Source organism: Vidua macroura, chromosome 16 (genome assembly GCF_024509145.1).
Source record: "Vidua macroura isolate BioBank_ID:100142 chromosome 16, ASM2450914v1, whole genome shotgun sequence".
NCBI classification, from domain to species: domain Eukaryota; kingdom Metazoa; phylum Chordata; class Aves; order Passeriformes; family Viduidae; genus Vidua; species Vidua macroura.
In genome coordinates, this window is record NC_071586.1 from 6,171,958 (window position 1) to 6,187,724 (window position 15,767).

A 15,767-nucleotide genomic window follows, 5' to 3' on the forward strand; every position below is an offset into this window, starting at 1 on the left:
ATCACATTATGCCTTCAGTGCATTTGCCTTCCTGTAGACTTAAGAGCAAAGCATACTTGTGTCTTTGGGAAAAGGTTTAGGTTCAGGACAAGTAGTGTTCATCCCACAGGCATCCTAACCCTGCTTAGCTCACACAACCCTTCCTAAGAAATCTGAGTCTCTCTAAGGGCAGGTAAGGACCTTCTGTTTTTATAAAAACTCCCTCCAGTGAGGAATCAGAAAGCATCCCGTGTGAATCAGGGCCAATAATTATGACCAAATGTTGAATAAAGAATACTCAAAACATATTTTACCTGAACAGCATAAGAGATACCCATAGATATGCTTTCTGATCATACTTATAATAAAGTATACTGCGAGTTTTGGAAGTCGGAAAGAGACTCAGAAGCCCAAATCTCATTACATTTCATTCCTTAAAAAATACCATCCTTCACCATCAGGGTGGAGGTAAAAATACATTTGCAAATACCAAGAACTCATTCTGGACTTCAATAGCCAAAGCCAGTTAAAATCTGTTTAATAAAAAAAAAAAAGCTGTAAACAAAATTCAAGAAGCTTTATTTTGACTATCCCTACACATCATTTATATTATCTCCCATTTGCAACTCTGCTCTGCAGTATGCTGTTCTAAATTAAACACCTTGCATACTGCACCTCTGGCATGCAGATGGTTCAATTACAGCTGACAGGCACGATTCTGCTGAATAGAGTTTCACTTTAGAGAAAAGTTAGGATAATATTCACATTTTCCAATTCACAGTGGTAATGGTTTCCCTGCTTACTGTTCTTCAGTGAAACAAAGGGATTAACGCTTGAATAATCTAAATTTCCTCTACATAAAAATCCCAAATTCTCAGAGTAGCAGGAAAATGGGAGAGCACCACTTCTGGAACACTTTCAATAGTTAAATTTATTAGTAATTATATTTACTTCTTTAGTTGAAATTAAATTTACTGCTGTACACTCTTCTCCTGAAAGGCTTCCTCTCTTCCTTTTATGCTCCCTTATGGTTAAAATCTAGTGGGTTTTTTCTTCCAGTGAGGGTAAGGAGGGGTGTGTAACAGACATTTTATTTGTGAAATAATCTGATTGACATCTATAGAAGGAAAAGTTATATAACAATGCATCCCTGTTATGTGAATACCTTTGTGTATCAGTAAGTGATAATAAAGATACTGTTTCTTAGTTACGTGTGCATATATTCACTTTATACAACAGACTTGATTGGAGAGGTTAGAAAAATGGTCTGATGTTCAATAAATATGCACAATATTGTAGAAGGAAGTCCTTCCAAAGGTGTTAATCCTTCTCTGTGTATGGAAAAAATAAATGGTACCATGCTACTCACTGACCACACTGAACTTATGGCTGTCGGTGTTTGATACTGTATTAACAGCTTTAATACTATTAATATACAATTAATTAGTTGTCACTAATACACTATGAACAAAGAACTACAGTGGGATTTGGTTTGGGAAGTGAAAGAATAAAAGAAATACTATACAGCCCTGAGTAATCACCAGTAAGGGGCAAATGCAAACTTACGTACACATTAGGCCTCAAGGTTACTAATAAAGTCCACAGCTCCATAGTAAGTGCCATATAGTGATATCTAAAAATATATACTCTGGATTAGGCAGCTGTGAAATTTCTGACAAGATTACTGCAAACTTTTCAATGAACCTACTTTGTAATGGTAAGTGCATGTGCAATATAAGAAAAGCATTTGTACATGAACATTAACCAATATCCATGGGGCTTCCTTTTGGTACACAGCAGTTCACATGTTTGGGTTACTGCCTTCCCATCTACTGTCTGTCAGTCTAGAAGGAACATCCTAATTTTGTGCTAACACACGGTATTTTATTTATTAAGGTTGTGGGGTTTGGGGTTTTTTTTTTTAATTATTATTTGGCTTTGAAAATGATTATGAAGCTAAAATACATTTTTGGAAGTCTTAGCTTTCTGTTCTCTTTTAGAGTCTTACTTTTGAATCTGTGCAAATGCATCCCTATTTCTTGTTGTCTGTGTCATACTACATGCATACCATATTGCTTATCCAGTACTAGAAAATCATTAAACATTTCTAAGGACAAAAGTACATTGAATGATACTTAGCAACATAAATTAGAATAACCGAAATAGTAAAATAATTAGGTACAAAACAGCATAGTTGCCAACATATATTGGGGCTATTTCAGTACAATTTGCCATTTATATATAAAGCACACATAAATGGCTATTTTTTATCCTTTTTAACAAGACATATTTTAAAAGGATAGATCAGAGCATACCAGTTTACCTATTCGTGTACAAAAGTACATTGGGAAAGGGAGAGGTTTACGTATCATTTACCAGAGCAGGATACTGTTAAAGGAAAAATTCTCCCTCTAAGATGGTGGCAACTATTCTTTCCCTATAGATAAAGTGTTCATGGAAAATTTAAACATCTGATTCAATGCTAGGCCTTTTCTTATACACACGTGTATTGCTACAGGAATTTAAAACCCTTGGAGTTGAGTACAAGCTATTCCTATTTGCAACATAAGGCAAAACATGCTCTGAAATGTACATGTCATTATGGATCCGACCATCCCTGGAAGAGTATGATGCTGTAGACTGTATGGATGACCTTAAATAATTATCATTTCTTCCTCTTGTTGGCAATGAATGTTTATAAAGATCAGCTGGACTTCGCCTAAGAGATAAATGCTGGTCATCACGATAGGAGTGCAGGAAGGGGTTATCATCCGAGTGAACAGCGTACAGGGACTTGCTCCGCTTACTGTCCTCCAGAGCATGAGTTAAAAGTGAGGCCTTGTTGCTCAACAGTTTGCTTGAGGGAACACTAAACATGCTTGCATATGGACTACTTTGAAGAAATTTCTCTCTTTCTTTCAAGCTTATACTACGAGAAGGTCTTCCAATATCAATTTCCCTGGACTTATCAGCGATATTATCAAAAGAGTGTTGCCTGCTAATCCTCAGTTTATTCTTTTTATGATATTGCAGAGCACTACTTTGTGACCAAGTACGCTCATATATTTCTTCAGGAAGTGATAAGTTCGTTGTATCCTGCAGCATCTGATCTTCCTCAATATCATAGAGGTTCCCCATCCGCAAGCATGCATCGCATTTATAGGGAGATCTGGTCGAGTAGTGCCCCGCGTAAGTGGGCATGTTGGAGAGACAGCTCCTGCAGTGCGTGGAATTCTGCCTGTACCTATCATTCATGTCACCAAGGGTAGTATTTTTTTCTTTGAGAGTGTAGTGCTTTCCATAAAGTTTATACTGGTCATTATTTGGAAGACTGTCTTCATTATGTGATGGAGTCCTGTTAGCGTGTTCGGCTTTCCTGTAGTTGTCGTTGTGATCTTGGTAAACATCAGGAAGCTCTACAGGTTCTGGAAGGACAATGTTTTCAATGTACTGAGGTGTGTCCAAGCGGAATCCTGGCTCCTTGTCAGCATCAATCGTGTAGATTTTATCCCGTGGAGAGCCCTGTTTGGTTTTCAGATATGTCAGTTCCACTTCACTACAGTCTTTTGGGTATTTTGATGCTACTGTCCTTTTTTTAAAATTGTCCTTGGTTTTGTGGTGCTTGTTGTTGTTTTCAGCTTCCATGTGGCAAGTAGCTCTGCTTGATGTCTCTGAGACATCTGAATGGACAATCTCTTCAGGAAGGTATCTTTGGCTTTTCAATGAAAGCTGCCTGTTTTCCTCTGACCCATTTTCTCTCTGGGAACCTTGGCCCGGACGTACAGAATCTTGGCGTAAAGATTCAACAGATTTCCTCCAAAGCTGCCTGGGTCTGGAGTTCGCTTTTGCTTCTGTTGTTACTGCAACCTCTACTGTATTTGGATTGGATTCATTCAGTGTGAGAGGATGCTGCCCTTGGAAAACATAGTTGTTCAGATTGTCCTTGTGTCGATTGCCAGGAAGTGTCTGCAGTTCACCTATGTTGTCACCAAAAAAGTTGTCCTTTGTCTGAAAGGATCTGTTATCAGAAAATATCAAGTTTCCCTTATCCATGACCATGTCCATAATCAAAGAACCCCTCTGAATAAAATCAGCTGTTCTTTTGGGGGAGTCAATCCTTGAAGGATTGATATTGGTCATGTTTTTCGCTGTTCGCAGCAGTTTTAACATGTTGGTTTGTGAATTGGTCAAAGAAAAGTCAGGAGACTTCTTTTTCTCTTCAATGTGTACTCCATGAATGCAACTGTAAATACCCTGTAATATGAGTAATATAAAACAAATTAAATCACTAGGTATAACTTTTTACAATTTCCATTTTAGTTTTAATTAGCAATAAAGAAAAATTAAACATTTCTTATCTCATTACTGGAAAGATTAAAAGTACATCTCTAACTTTTTATCATTTCCTTGCATTGAAATGGAGGAATATTTTCTGCTGTATCTGTTAGAACTACAAAGGAGAAAAACTGCCAGTATTTCACAAACCAGTAGTCTGTCTTGGCCTCCCCAGCTTATTCCAGAATACAAGATTAGAAGGTACCCCAAAGGGTTCCCTAATCTTGTCACAAAATGAAACTAGCCTTCAGCAATAGATGCTCTTTTATTTCAAACCAGTGATTAAGTTTCCCCTCTAAACAAGCCTGTAGTGGGACTATTTTATTGGAGATTAAGGTACTCTTCACTTGTACTGAAATAAAAAGGCTTCTAGTCATCATATTTTAGCTTTTATGATCCCTATCCCAGTACGTGTGAAAAAAACCCAGTTCTTTCCAAAGCTGCATCTGAGTTAATTTTGAGCAAAAGGTTGAAGCCCATTTTTTCACTTCAACCTCTTTGGTCACTCCTGTGAGCCCAATTGACATTTCCAACCCTGTGAACTAGCAATTCTCAGACATTTACCTTTGACATAAATACTTCTTTTCCCCAGTATTTCTTAGGAAAGTTTCATATAAAAAAGGCCAGAAACATAAAGTTCAAATATAAAATGTGGATGTTAAGGTGCATGTGGTTTCTAGACAATCCCCAACAGGGTAGTGCAGACTATTTTTAATACAGTTCCAAAATGCTCCAATCTACTCAACAGGGTAATTGCAGCAGACTTTAAAGCAATTAGCCATTTTAGTATCATTTTCAGTTCTCCTCAGCTACATAAAAAATCCAGAAAAATCAATTACCTAATGAAAGTTCTATCTGTTTTAAAAATATATAAAGAAAAAACCCAACCAAATTGTCAAAAATAATAGAATAAACCCACATTTCCATTTTTTTTTTACAAGTATCAGTGTCTCGCATATGTAAATCCCCTTTGGGTATGGTAAAGTTATCATTAAAACTTGCCTTAGTGTCTAACCAGACATAAATGATACCTGTATCTGACCTTTTCTCATACAGTTTATTCAAGTTTTTTATCAATAAAAGCTTACATAAATATTCCATTGTATTTTTATAACTTCAAATTCTCTTGCCTAAGAAATGCACAAAGCTGACAGCTAAAGTCCTTTATCAAATTAGTATTTATTTTGTTTGGATTTTTAATGTGGAAATTAATATATTTCCTTCATCTACCATTTCTTCATCGAAATTTTCCCTTACTGTGTTTGTTTTCAGTATTCAATTACTGATTATCCTGGCATATGATAATTCATATCCTAAACAGTCCAATGGATTAAGACTTCCCAAGGAATGCAAGTACATCCTAAGCCCATTGACTACTCCAGAGCACCACCACACTGCTGCTCTAACATGTACTTTAAATGTCCAGGTGGGAATAAAGGGAAGGATAATGTTTTAGGGAGTGTTTATTCTTTCTGTTGCCTAAAGGGGAAAAATGAAAGTAGTACTGACCCTGCTGATTGAGAACAGCAATCCCGGCCTATCTGAGCAGACTCCAGTGAAGCAGAATCTAAGTTTCCAGTAAAATAAGTGCTCCCAGACAAAGGTTATTAAGCTGAGTGCCATGGCTGCTGCAAGCATATAAAACACTCCTGCCATGTTGTCGATGTCCAGCTGGCTGCTCATGACTTCGTTCTTCTCGTTGTGACAAATACCAGTCAGCCACAGGGTTTCTAACTCTTCCATTTCCCCTAGGGAGAGCAAGGAGTCAAACCAGTTAAAATGCAAAAATTACTGCTCACAGAATTTGAAAGTCTTTGCAAGTTTAAAAATACAGCACCGTTTAATGCTTCATTCGTGGAGCAGTGCAGACTTATCTAGCCAGGAGTTGCAAATATAGCAGATTTCAACTCACAGCACCCTAGTTTCAGATGTCCTCAGATTTCATAAATTACGTGGGAAGCTGGATGCTCTAGAAAGATTCCTCCTGGTTTAGATAGAACTTTCTTCTGCTTGCTAGAACTATTAGGACTTGTTATAGAGAGTGGAATGAGTTAGTAAAGAGCTGGGACAGGCTATAGTGATCAGAGAGAGAACTCATCACAGAAGCGTCCTGACATTCAACCAGACCCTTTCATGCCCCCCCCTCTCCACTGCCCTGCACTGGTACCTCCTTGATCCACTCTGACCCCTCCCTTTGGCCCTTCCCTTTAACATCACAAGACAAATTTCACAAATTCTTGCGATTCTTTTAGAATGTGTCATGAGAAGTTTGTTCTTTCCCATCTGATCCATTTTGCCCTTATTTCTTCCTTGCACATAAGCTGCAATGTCGTGGCTGAAGCTCTTCTGACACATCTGGTCTCTGCATTCATCTCTGGTATCTATTCCCTTGTGCTGCTGCCATTCCAACTTCCTGGGCAGCAACAGAAACACAAACAACCTCATCACGTACCTGAAATGGTTCTGGCTGTGCCACATCCTCGCTGCCATTACAACACTTCATTTACTTAAAGCTAAGGAAGCAAATCTGCTCCCTCCCTCTCTTGTGTACTCTTAACTTTGAATCCATATTTCACTGCTGAGATCTGGCCTCGGATGAAGGACACTGTCACCTAGCAGTGCTTGCTACTGCCAGCATGGACAGAGGTGGGCAAGAAACTGCAATTGTTCCTGCCAACTTTTTTTTTTTATTATTTTGCATGATTGACTAATTTTCAAACATTTAGTGTTGCTCTTAGTGAAGCACTGCATGGGCATACAGGCCATTTTACTCTCTTGGGACATAGTCAGCTGAGTAATTATGTTATCATTTTTAATGTCATAAACTTCATTGTTTATAGAAAATACAGCAGGCAATGTAGAGGGCCAAAAAGGACAGTATTAGCTGTCTTGGTGTGTTTTCCAATTTAAGATATGGTTTCAATATGAGGGAAAAATTCCAATGGTGCAAATCCCTAATCCTTATCCAGTGATTAGGGAATACATTTTCAGTATTATTATAATTCATACATCACTGGAAAAAAAGAACAGAAAAATGGCTAGAAGCTATATTGACATTTCAGCTACCTTCAAGCTAGACTAGAAGATCAATGACCTGCTGTGAAAAAGCATTTTGCAGGATACAGTGCCAGGGCACCAGGAAAGCTGCAGCCCACAGATAATTTGGATGTGAGTTTCAATTGGAAATGGAACACAAAACTGTGATGGAGAAATTGCTTCTCAGAGAATGTGAATGAAAAACTGAAGTAGAAAGGACAAGTTCTGATGCACTTTAGCAAAGGCATTTCACAAATTTGTAAGAGGGATTATTCGGTCTCTAGCTAATTCCAAATTTAATTTTGTGCTTGAAGCACGAATTGAACCTCTACATCTGCAAAAGGCAATGTGTCTTCTTCCAAATTACAGTGCTCAATCTTCAAAATACCTAAGAGCATCCCAAAGAAGAAAGTCAATCCTAATGAACCTTTAAAAATCTTCTAATCCAGGACATTGGGACAATAAATTATTAATTGTAACAGTACAGATATTGCACACATAGATAATTGGGGTTCATTATTGCATTTCCATATCTTAGAACATTTGGATTTCTTTTGTTCTGCTAAACCTCAGTGGACTGTTTCCCTCGTCTCTTTCAAGTCCTCCCCAAGGTCTGTGAACAAAACTCATGGAGGCTATAGAAGAGAAAAGAACCCAAGTCCAAAGAGAGAGCAATATTTCTGGTCTGTGCATTAGCTGAAGCTCTGCCAATCAGATCTCATTACTTCCCACAGGAAAACTCACATCTCCCATGATTGTCAGGCATTCCATTTGATTTGACTGCTGTGCCCTTTCACTGTTCATAACAAAATTCACGAAGGAATTTAAACCTCTTTTTTATTACTGTTCCCTCTTAGTTCCTTTCCCTTTGGCATGTACATCTAAAGTAACTATTGATAATCCAGCAACCTTTCCAAAAACATCCCGACAGAAATGAACTAAGCTTGTTTTGAGTCAAGATAAATGACAGTGCCCTGCAAGTAAAGAAGAACAAAGCATCCCAGAGCCTTGCAGATCCTGCTATTGCAATATCCACCCCTTCCATAATATCTGACAATGACAGCAATCACTGTGAAGTAATGCCCAAAAGGAATCCACATTTTTATAGATAGCAAAGCACTGTTAATCATTGGGTTATCAAATCTATGGAATGATGCTATCTGGGAATGGACATATTAGGCTGATAATTCTGGTCTCTCCATAGAAAGCAGTTGCCATTTCCAGTATATATTTTTAGACATGTGCATAAATATTTATATATATGTGTGTGTATGTGCACACAGAAACACAGACAAATTGATAATAATTTAACTGTAATAACACTTCAGCATAGCTGACCCTATAAGACTGGCAAAAATGCCCAGTCTTCTTATTGCTTTTCCTGCCCATTACACTTTAAACCAGATATTCACAGAAACCATAACATTTTTATTACAAAATTCTCAGGCATGAGAAACATTTTTATCTCTGGTGTCAATTAATTTCTTATTAAAATCTATCACTTCCTAACTTGGCCTGGAGTTTGAATTCAAAACATTGAACTTTAAGGCTAGTTATAATTTGGTTCAGGAAATAAATTAATTTAAAAGAACAAAGTTCATTTGGAGGAATGTTGTCTTTCAAGTCCTTTTGAATGGTCTGATTTGTGAGCTGAATGTGTAGGGTGATGACACCTATAGCAATATATTACAGTTGGCAATTGAAAGGCCATCAATTTGTGATTACCAGGCACTGGAGAGTTCAGTCATCCCTGTGTGTGCAAAATACTCATTAGCAAGTGCAAGCTCCAAATATTCCATAAAACAGACCTTGAAATTCTAAGTCAGCAACCTCAATATCCATAAATGCCAGGCCTCACTGAACTGAGTGTTAATGGAGTTCAAGTCTGCATCTAATGGGGGGGGGGGGGGTCTCAAGTTACTCATAAATATTAATCAGACTTATTTTAAGGGGTTTTATTTCCACTTCAGGCAATTACTAAAGGAAAGTAATGCCACAACCATTTCCTACCTTCATTTATGTGTGGACTAGATTAACGTGTAAATGAACAGCTGCAGATCTCAGCAGCAAAGTACATCATGACACTAGCACAAGACTAGAAAATGAAGTGTTGCTGTGTATTTGACAAAAAAAATACAGTGTTTATTTTCTGTTTAACACATCCACAATCTATTTAATCTGAAAAACTCACAAATGACTACATGATTCCTACACTAAGAGATATTTTAAAAATTCTATAGCACTGTATCATAAAAGATCTCTTTCATTTATAGTGTAAGAATGAGCATAAGTGCTTTAAAAACCCATATTTCAAGCAATGTTGAATGTCTGCAGTATTCGTTCAAAAACTCCAATAAATTGCAACATTCCAGCTCTCTCACTGGTAATCCAGCACTATTTACAGTGGGTTCAGGTTACTGTGCAAACAGTGCTCCCATCCCTTTGTGCTCCTAAGTTTGTTCCTGTGGCTATGGAGCTCTCTGCTCTGGCTGCTATTTGCACAGAAACGTGCCAGTTGGCCATTTGGCCTGCATATCCCACAAGGGCCTTTCTTTCTACATAAACTCTTCTGGCCTATTTCACACGTTATCATCCTGGGAAGCACTGATAAACTGCCCACTGTGTCCCCCGAACAATTTTGTCACAATAAAAATTTCATTATCCAGTCACAGAAACGATACAGTCTAAAGGGTAGCATTACATGCTTTTCCTCATCAGGGCCCTTAGCAGGCTTTGCAGGCTGTGCCACCTTTCCCTGGTGCCCCGCTGCCTGTGTCACTGGCTCTTGAGATGCACCAGTTCTTTGGGACTCTTTATTGGGGTTACTGGTTTCCCCAGGTTCCTTTTGGTTCCGTGGTACAAAGGCACCTGCAACTACCTGAGCACTGGAACCCCCAGTCCAGGCACACCTGCACCAAACTGCCAGGCCCTTCAGCAGCTGTACCAGCAACTGCCTCTGCATGGGCAGTCACCCACCCTTGACTCCAAAAAACATTGCCTTGCATCAATGAGAGCTGTCTGGAAAGATTAATTCTCCCATGCATTGTGTTGTGTCACACGTCACAGCCATCCCTGCTCTGTGCAGTCTGCACATCCTGCAGGAGGAAAGGATGCCCTGTCCCCGTGGGGAAAGCAGAGCTGCAGCCCAGCACCCTTGCTGCTTTGCTGGTTAAGTACAGCAGACCTCTGGAGTCAGCACTTCCCTGGGACTTGCATAAGGCACGGGCCAGGAGCAGGTCACTGCAGGAGATCTCGGTGTCACAGCAGAAGGTGACAAAGGAGCTGGCTGCTGGTGACAGCGTCAGGGGCGGGGGCTCTCGTGCAAAACCCTACCCTGAGCAGTCAGCACAGCAAACTGGCATGTACCCAGTAGAGATGAAGAACAGGAGGGTTAAATATATACACTCACACTGGTCAGATGTAGGGCAGCATCTTCAAAAGACCCTGGTGGCACTAACAGAATCACCTGCTTATTCAGGCTGGACAAAAGGTAGTTTTCAAATTTAGGGACAGACCGTTCCATGTTTACTGTGGTAGAACTCCTAAGTGACAGAGGAGGAGGAAAGCACCCACCCCACCACTTGGGGACTGTAAAATAAAAGGGTGTTTCCCCCTGAATAGCAGGGTCGGCAGCCAAATGAATTGATGTGCATTTGGTTCAATAAGCTCATCAGTTCCAATCTGACCCAGTTATAAGATCCATACAGAATGTTTCAGAGAAGAGATTATATAAAAGCACAGCAACTTTTCTAATTCAGCCTGGATCCCCCAAAACAATCTCTCTCAGTCTTATTTTCTGAGTTATTTCCCCCTGCAAAAATAGCAAGAGGAACACACATGACTGACAGCAATAAACTTACTGTGAGCTAATGACTTCGCTCTGCATGTCCCCATTAGTTAAGGATGAATTAACAAACTGCTAAGCACGACTTTCAATATTACAATCCCTCTAACTCTTGTTCAGCTACACAAACGCCCTCCACTTATACACTCACACTCTTCAGTCACATTTGTTCCACCCACTGCTTAAGGAGGACACTAAATATATAAACAGAAAATCACTGTGATTGTGGGTGTATTCTGCCTGAGCAGCACACACCGAAAATATGTCCTTATAATCACATACGTATTTCCTTCATGGGCTTTATCAGCTCGTGTGAGTCACACTGCCACACTTCCTTATAATCTAGACAGTGATTTGGAAAGCTTATGCTAAAATATGAAAAAAATAGCAAAGAGCTTTCCCCTTCCAGATGTAAGGGGGCAAATCTCATTTCCACAGTTACCTACTACCCTTAAGGACTGGGAAGCAATTATCCACCCAGGAAAACAATTCTTAGTGTACTAAGCTGCCCTAAAAGCACATGAAGATTAACCAGCACTGAAAGTTATTAGGAAGGGATAACAGAAACTGTAGAAACTCAGACCACAACCAGTTTTCTTCTTTATGTCTCTGAGTCTCTAATTGCTTTAAAGTTTTCAGCTTCAAGGGTTAAGGGCTTAATACAGCTACACCATCTGCCCTCTTCCTGGAGATCTCTTCCCATACTGTCTTTTGAACTGAGCTCTTAATCTGCAGGTAGTGCAATACATTACAAATACCTCAGACAAGTATATGCATAACCTGGCCAGCTGGCTGGTATTCAACACTCCTGCCCAAAATTGCTCTCTTTACCCAGCTTTTTCTCTTCCTTGCATCCAACCATTTCTGCTGCCATGAGTATTTTATCCCTCTATTGTGCTGCATCCCTCATAGCTAAAGGCTCCTTGCTGTCTTTCTCTTCATCCCATTCACACTCAGAACCCCTCTTACTCTCTAAATTCTGAAGCAGCTTTGTCATTTGTAGTCCAGTAATCTCATTTTATCACAATTTAAAAAAAGAAGAAAAAAGAGAGATGGGAGAAAGACTTAAAAAAAAAAAAAAAGAGTGAAAGATAAAGCTAAATTCTCCTCACTTTCTATGCACCAGTGGTTCTACACCAAATCCCAAAGACAGAGTACTATGGGTTTCAGAAACAATGCCTCCCAAATGACTTAGCGGGATATTTTCAAAAAAAGTATCACTCTTTAGATGGCACGTGCAGGCCAAGCCAGAGGAGTATCAGCAACACCTGGGCCTGCAGACAGCTGCCTAAAGTTCCTGCTGTTCCTGGAAGAGCACGGGTGCATTCCCAAATGCCACGTCCGGAGCTGCAGCACGCCGCAGGCTGTGCCCGAGCCCTCTCCCAGCGCTGGCACCTCACCCACTCTGTGCACACAGCAGTGACAGCTGCCAGGTACCACGCTGCTGCTGGGGACGTCAGCCTGCCCAGCTGCTCCTACAGAGGTTCAGAAAAGAAATCAAAGCAGGGATCATGCGATTCCTCAGCGCACGGCATTTCTGTTCTGACACATTCCTGTGGCCGTGGGCGGAGGGATCCAAACAAAATGATGGTGCTGTTTCTTAGCAGCCGTATCATTTGAGTTGCTTCTGAACTCCTGGGTGCTTCTATTTCTCAATAGAAGATTGAGATTCTATGTCTCAGTAGAAATATTTTTATTTCTCTGTTAAAAAACAATGGAAGTTTCATCTTCTGACCACAGCAAGATGAAAAAAGCAGCACAACCACCACTGGCCTTTAAAGAATCATCCCAATGATCAACTATCTTAAACAAAGCTGCAGATGCTAATCATCAACTCAAAGCTTTTGCAGATAATGAGATGTGCTGTACAGATAGCAAGATGAACAAAGCCAGAAATTCACTAGCAATGCACTTCATTCATATCTTTTATATAAGAAAAAAGATTCAGAGTTCCAAAGCAATTAATCTTACACTAACAAATGCTTATTCATCTCAACTTTCCATGAGCAGGGCTAAGTATGTGAACTTGCACAGACCAAGGGATGAAGCCTTTTGAGCATAATTATACATCTGAGACAATTAAGTAGCTATTCTTTAAATTCCTCAGCAACTCATTCCCATTTGTCTTTGCTCTGCCTCTTTTCCTCCTTGTTAGAGTAACAAATTTGGCATCTTGTAGCCTGCTTCCTTACACTGAGACTTCAGAGCTGCTCTCACAGTGTGATTGATAATTGTCAGTGTAATTGGACCCCCCAGAACTATCCTCAGGATGGGAACACTATTCATGTAGAAAGGTATAGATAAACTACTCAGTGAGAGCTTGAAGTTATCCCTATCACAAGCCTACATCCCTCTGTATTTAGTTAATTTTTCCCAGTGTCAACAAGATTAAAAAAGAGGGCTCAATGTTTAATGCAGAAACAGCATCATGCTTTGAGGAGTACAAAAAGATGCCCCTGTATGAACAAGCAATTAATTCTTCAGTTGGATGTTTTACATCAGCAAGGAAGAGGGAAGAGGTTCCTATCCACTGCACAAAAAATTCATTTCAATGTGCAAGTGAACTGGCATAGATAGGAGAATGATTGAGAAGCAGCAAGGAAAAAATCAAATAAGAAAAATCACAGGAGAAAGACATGTGCAGAGGAAACTGGAAGCTCTAAAATATATTTCAAAAGGCCATTTCAGTACTGGGTAAATGTAAAAAAGAGATGAGATCATGCTTTTTTGTATGTGCAATCAGATATACTTTTACACAAATTACTTGGTCTTATCCAAGTATATAGTATAATCCAAAATGGTTTTTCCTCTTATTAACATATTATTCATATGAAGAAACTGTGTTTGTTGAACTCATTAGAATGTTTTCTTCTTATAGTTATGGAACTCATTAAGTTTACAATCATTCACTGAAATTATTCCATACCCTGATGAATGCCCTGTTACACGTACTGAAGAATAATTCAATCCTACTCGGGGCTCTGCTGTTTTACAGGCTTAGTCTTTGAGAATAATATATTCTACAGAAGCAATACATGTGAAATAAGTTTTCTGCCTTTGTATGTGTTTGCCTATTTATTTAAACAACCTCATTCAGGCTCCACTGGGGCTTTCCCAGGAGTACTCTCTTAGGATGAAACTTTCCCCCCAACCATACTTGCTTTTAGTCTAGAGAACTTCAGAGAGATTTTTAGTGATACAGCAAAGTGATGTTGGTCTGAACTCTGGATTCATCCCTTCTAGTTCACCAAAACAGAGTTATGTAAGTTCACAGCTAAAAAGATTATCCATCGAACTACTGAAGTTAGACATGGATTACAAAATCAGGTCGAGCTAGTTCCGGGCAATTACTCTTTACATTTAATTTCTTGGTGCTTAGTTCCAGTTCACCTGCAATGGACTTTGTAACTCAGTAGAAGAAATTTCATTATTAGGGCTTTTTTGTTGATTTTTTTTTCTTTTTTCCCCTCACATTTGGTGGAAAGTCAGTGGTAGTTGGGGTTTGTTTTTCCTGAAAATGGTCATCTAGACCTGTGAGACAAAGTGAGAAAAGGTATCAAACAGTTCTGGGACTAAAAGAAACATACATACAAGAATTTCTACACATCCTATATGTCCAACTACTATTATATCCAACTACTATTCTCTTTACTAGAGCCCACACCATTTTCTAAACAAATTTAGGGATTCTTCGTATGAGGAAAAGTAATGTTTTAGCATTCCTGGGTTGTTCAGAGTAACTTCTAACGGTAATGAAAAAATGCCATAAAGGTATTCACAATTCCCATGGTTTGTGCATTCAACATGTTTGCTTATCTTCTGGGCAAGATGAGCCAGGGCACAGATATTTCATAATGAGGTTTCATTCACCTGGGTTTTCCCTATATGTATTGCTATTCTGTAAGTTTTCATATTGAGTTTTGTAGACAATTCATTTGAATTATTTTAAGCATCTAAAAATGAGTTAAAGATATAAGCATTTGTATGCTATGGAAGTCCAGAGGTCAAAGTGTAACCACAGGGTAATACTTTTCAAACTTCGCTCCCACCCACTTTGTTTTGTACTTGATATTCAGAGTCGAGGTGAAGCAGAAAAATGCTGCACCTTCAGTATTTTGATGAGATTTTTCTTAAATATCTTCAAGTGCTTTCCCTTCTATTTAATTTATTTTCTTTCTCTGTGATTTAATTTTTTTTTTTGTGTTGGATGAGAAGTATCAAAAATGCTGAAGTTGTAAGCATGAAAGAAATGCAAAATTAAAGGAATGAAAATCCAAGTGCTGCTCTGGCTACATCTAGAGGGGTTAGTCCACACTAAGAAAGACAACTCAGATCCTCCCTCAGGCTACAGAAGGTTTTTCTTCTTTAGTATGGGACCAATAATTCAACTTCTCTGATTCAAATTCCTCATGTAAAAATGGCTCCAAATTATAGCACCTAATAATTCTTAACAGTATTACTCAAACAGAAAATAATATTCAAGAATATGTGAATGTTTGAAAGGCAGCCATTGCAGGTCATCTAGCCATTCCCTCACCCAAGTTAGAGAGGTTTCTTCCACGGCCTCTCTAAA

General features: G+C 39.0%; 1 protein-coding gene across 1 annotated transcript in view; it reads right to left on the reverse strand.

The window, feature by feature from the left end:
- Window positions 1-546: 546 nt before the first annotated feature.
- The window catches only part of GRIN2A (glutamate ionotropic receptor NMDA type subunit 2A), a 156,842-nt gene continuing 141,621 nt past the window's right edge, over window positions 547-15,767 (reverse strand). The window contains 2 exon segments of the mRNA XM_053991981.1: window positions 547-4,233; window positions 5,824-6,062. Coding sequence (XP_053847956.1) covers window positions 2,443-4,233; window positions 5,824-6,062 — 2,030 coding nt within the window. The 3' untranslated portion in view covers window positions 547-2,442.